Below are 2609 nucleotides of genomic sequence, written 5' to 3' on the forward strand. Positions count from 1 at the left end.
CAGAGGAGGTGAAGGAGCATTGCGGCTGCTGCTGGCCCATCACCGTGGCATCTTGGTGGTGTGACAGCCTCTGCCCACAATGCTGGACCCCAGGGACATGCTGGGACTCCGAGAGCCCCCCAGTCCTGCATTGCTTTGTCAGACTGACCCGTGCCTCTCAGCTGGAAAGAAACCACATCCCCAATTCCTGCCCAGGCTGAGGACCAGGATGCTTTCCTGGCTTGGCAGCAAACAGATCGATTTGGGTTCAGATAAATCCAATAAAGAAATTCCTGTATGGGTGCTTGCTCTGGAGGGCTGAGGGGACAATCTGGTGTGCCTGCAGAGTCAGTCTGCTGCTGTCATCCCCTTTGGGGGTCCCCAGGGCACCCCAGTACTGCAGGAGCTGCATTAGGAGGGGCAATGGGAACCGACGCTCACAGTGAGGAAGACGAGAGCTGTGGGGAGGTGGCTGAAGCCCCGGCTGACCGGAGTTGGCAATCTCCAGACACTTCCATAATTCAGATCTTGTTGCGATTTCCAGCGACTTGGCTCATCGCTGGTCAGCTGGCGCGCTCATAGCGAACGGGGTTAACTGATGATCAGAACGAGAACCCATGGCTTCCTTTGGCCATGGGGAGGGGGGACGGGGATGGGACAGGGGACAAGGAGGTGACTCAGACTCCAGCAGGGAGAGGGGTTCAAGCTTTCTGCTCTTTCCAAGAAGCATCGAGGAAGAAAGCCGTTGGCAAGGCGTTGGCGGCTTTGCTTTTTGTGTTTGGGTTTTGGAAATTTTCAGTTGAAACATTTAATTTTGGGAGAAAAACAGTGTTGTCACTCAAAGCCCACGGCTGCACCAAAAAAAGGCATTCTGGGGGGGAAATGAGACACTTCTGGTTGCGAAAACAAACAAGAACAGCCCAGGTCACGCTGGCAGCCGGCTTGGGAGCCGGGGAGCAGCGGTGCAGTGGGAACAGCTGTCCAGCATCCCAGTCCATCACCCCAGTCCATCACCCCAGTCTGTCATCACAGTCCATCACAACCAGGAGAGCATCCCACTGGTCCCAACTGGTCCATTCCCTCTGAGGGCTGATGCATTCACTCTGCAGTCCCCGGACCCCACCCTGGCCTGACCCCTCTACAAAGCCCCCCAAAGCCCATCGGGCTCTGTGCAGGGGAAGGGGCTGTGCTCCCCCCTGGGATGGGCATGGCGGTAGAGGAACCCGCTGCATGTTGGCATTTTGCTGGGAACCAGGGGCTGTTTGAGAGCAAAAGCAGAGAGTGTCTCTCATGAGACACCCCCAGGGTGAGTCACGGTTCCTGGGAGAAGCAGAGGAAGCAACCGCCTTTAAAAATCATCCAGAGTCAGCGGGTGAACACTGCCCAAGGAAGCAACAGGAGGAGGAGGCTTGGAAAACTCCTGGGACACCTGGGTGCATGTGAACCTGGCTCTGTCCCACAGGGTGCTTTGTGAACAACCACAGGGAAAAATCCACATCAGGAGAGAGAAGGTGGAAAATGAGGATTTTCCTGGTTTGGACCCTTTTCCCAGGTGAGACCCGGGAGCACAGGTCAGGTAGTCCTCATCCCACGGGCTCTGGCTGAGCTGTGGAGAGGCTGGGACCGAGCCAGCCCAGGAAGCCACCGCGGTCACGGCAAGAGCCCAGCTGGTCCAGTCCTTTTCCTGTGGCTGGTGGATGGCTGCAGGCAGCGATCTCTGAGGTCTGCTGGTATTGCTGTCATGTGAACCCTGCTAATACAGCTTTTTTCTCATTTAATAACACGTGCTTGACGGGGGCTCTATTTTTAATGACTGAGATGTTTTTTAATGAAGAGATTTCCCATCTCACCTCAGCGACGCTCCCTGGCACTGCAGGTGCAGGGACACAGACCCCTGGGGACAGGGTGGCTTGAGCGCCCCAGGCTCAGACCCCTCCCGGGTCCCTGAGGTGATGCCGGTCCGTGCTGGCAGCACCTCTCCCTGTCCCCCACAGGCAGCTGGGCGGTAACGGGCCCCGCACAGGTGACAGCAGAGCCAGGCGGCTCGCTGGCAGTGTCCTGCAGCTACGAGCTGGGCTACGAGCTCTACCCCAAGTACTGGTGCCGCCCAGGCTTCCTCTGGTTTTGCTTCACCAACATCACCCAAACCAACGGCTCAGAGGTGATGGTGACACAGGGCAGAGTGTCCATCAGGGACAACCATGCATCACGCTCATTTACGGTGACGCTGGGCGATGTCACGCCGGGGGATGCAGGCTGGCACTCCTGTGGGGTGAGACGGCACTTGTGGTTCAGCCTGTGGCACAGCACCAAGGTGATGGTCTCCACAGGTAAAGATGGGTGGGGAGCACAGCGGGGGGCTTGCGATGGAACCTGTCACCTGGGTCACAGCACTGAGGACAGGGAGTCCCCAGCCAGGGGAACATGGGGGTCATCAAAGTGGGAACAAGCTCCTTGCAGGCAGGGAGACGTGCTGGAGGCTGCCCCAGGGAAAATTTGGGTGAGGGATGCAGAGCAGAGCTTCTCCCTCACTCCCATTTAGGGTCTCTGCTCCTCGAGCCCATCCCTTGGGGTTCCCAGTCCCTCCCAGTTAAACCCTCCTTCTCCTTCCTTCTCCTCCCCAGCAGCCA

At 58.0% G+C, this 2609-nt stretch overlaps 1 protein-coding gene across 1 annotated transcript in view; it reads left to right on the top strand.

The window, feature by feature from the left end:
- Positions 1 to 1497: 1497 nt before the first annotated feature.
- The window catches only part of LOC104469247 (CMRF35-like molecule 6), a gene marked incomplete at its 3' end in the record, with an annotated part of 1333 nt that continues 221 nt past the window's right edge, over positions 1498 to 2609 (top strand). The window contains exons 1-2 of the mRNA XM_010083690.1: positions 1498 to 1531; positions 1974 to 2309. Coding sequence (XP_010081992.1) covers positions 1498 to 1531; positions 1974 to 2309 — 370 coding nt within the window. The remainder of the gene's footprint in view (positions 1532 to 1973; positions 2310 to 2609) is intronic.

This window comes from Pterocles gutturalis, unplaced genomic scaffold (assembly GCF_000699245.1).
Source record: "Pterocles gutturalis isolate BGI_N339 unplaced genomic scaffold, ASM69924v1 scaffold5095, whole genome shotgun sequence".
Taxonomy (NCBI): domain Eukaryota; kingdom Metazoa; phylum Chordata; class Aves; order Pterocliformes; family Pteroclidae; genus Pterocles; species Pterocles gutturalis.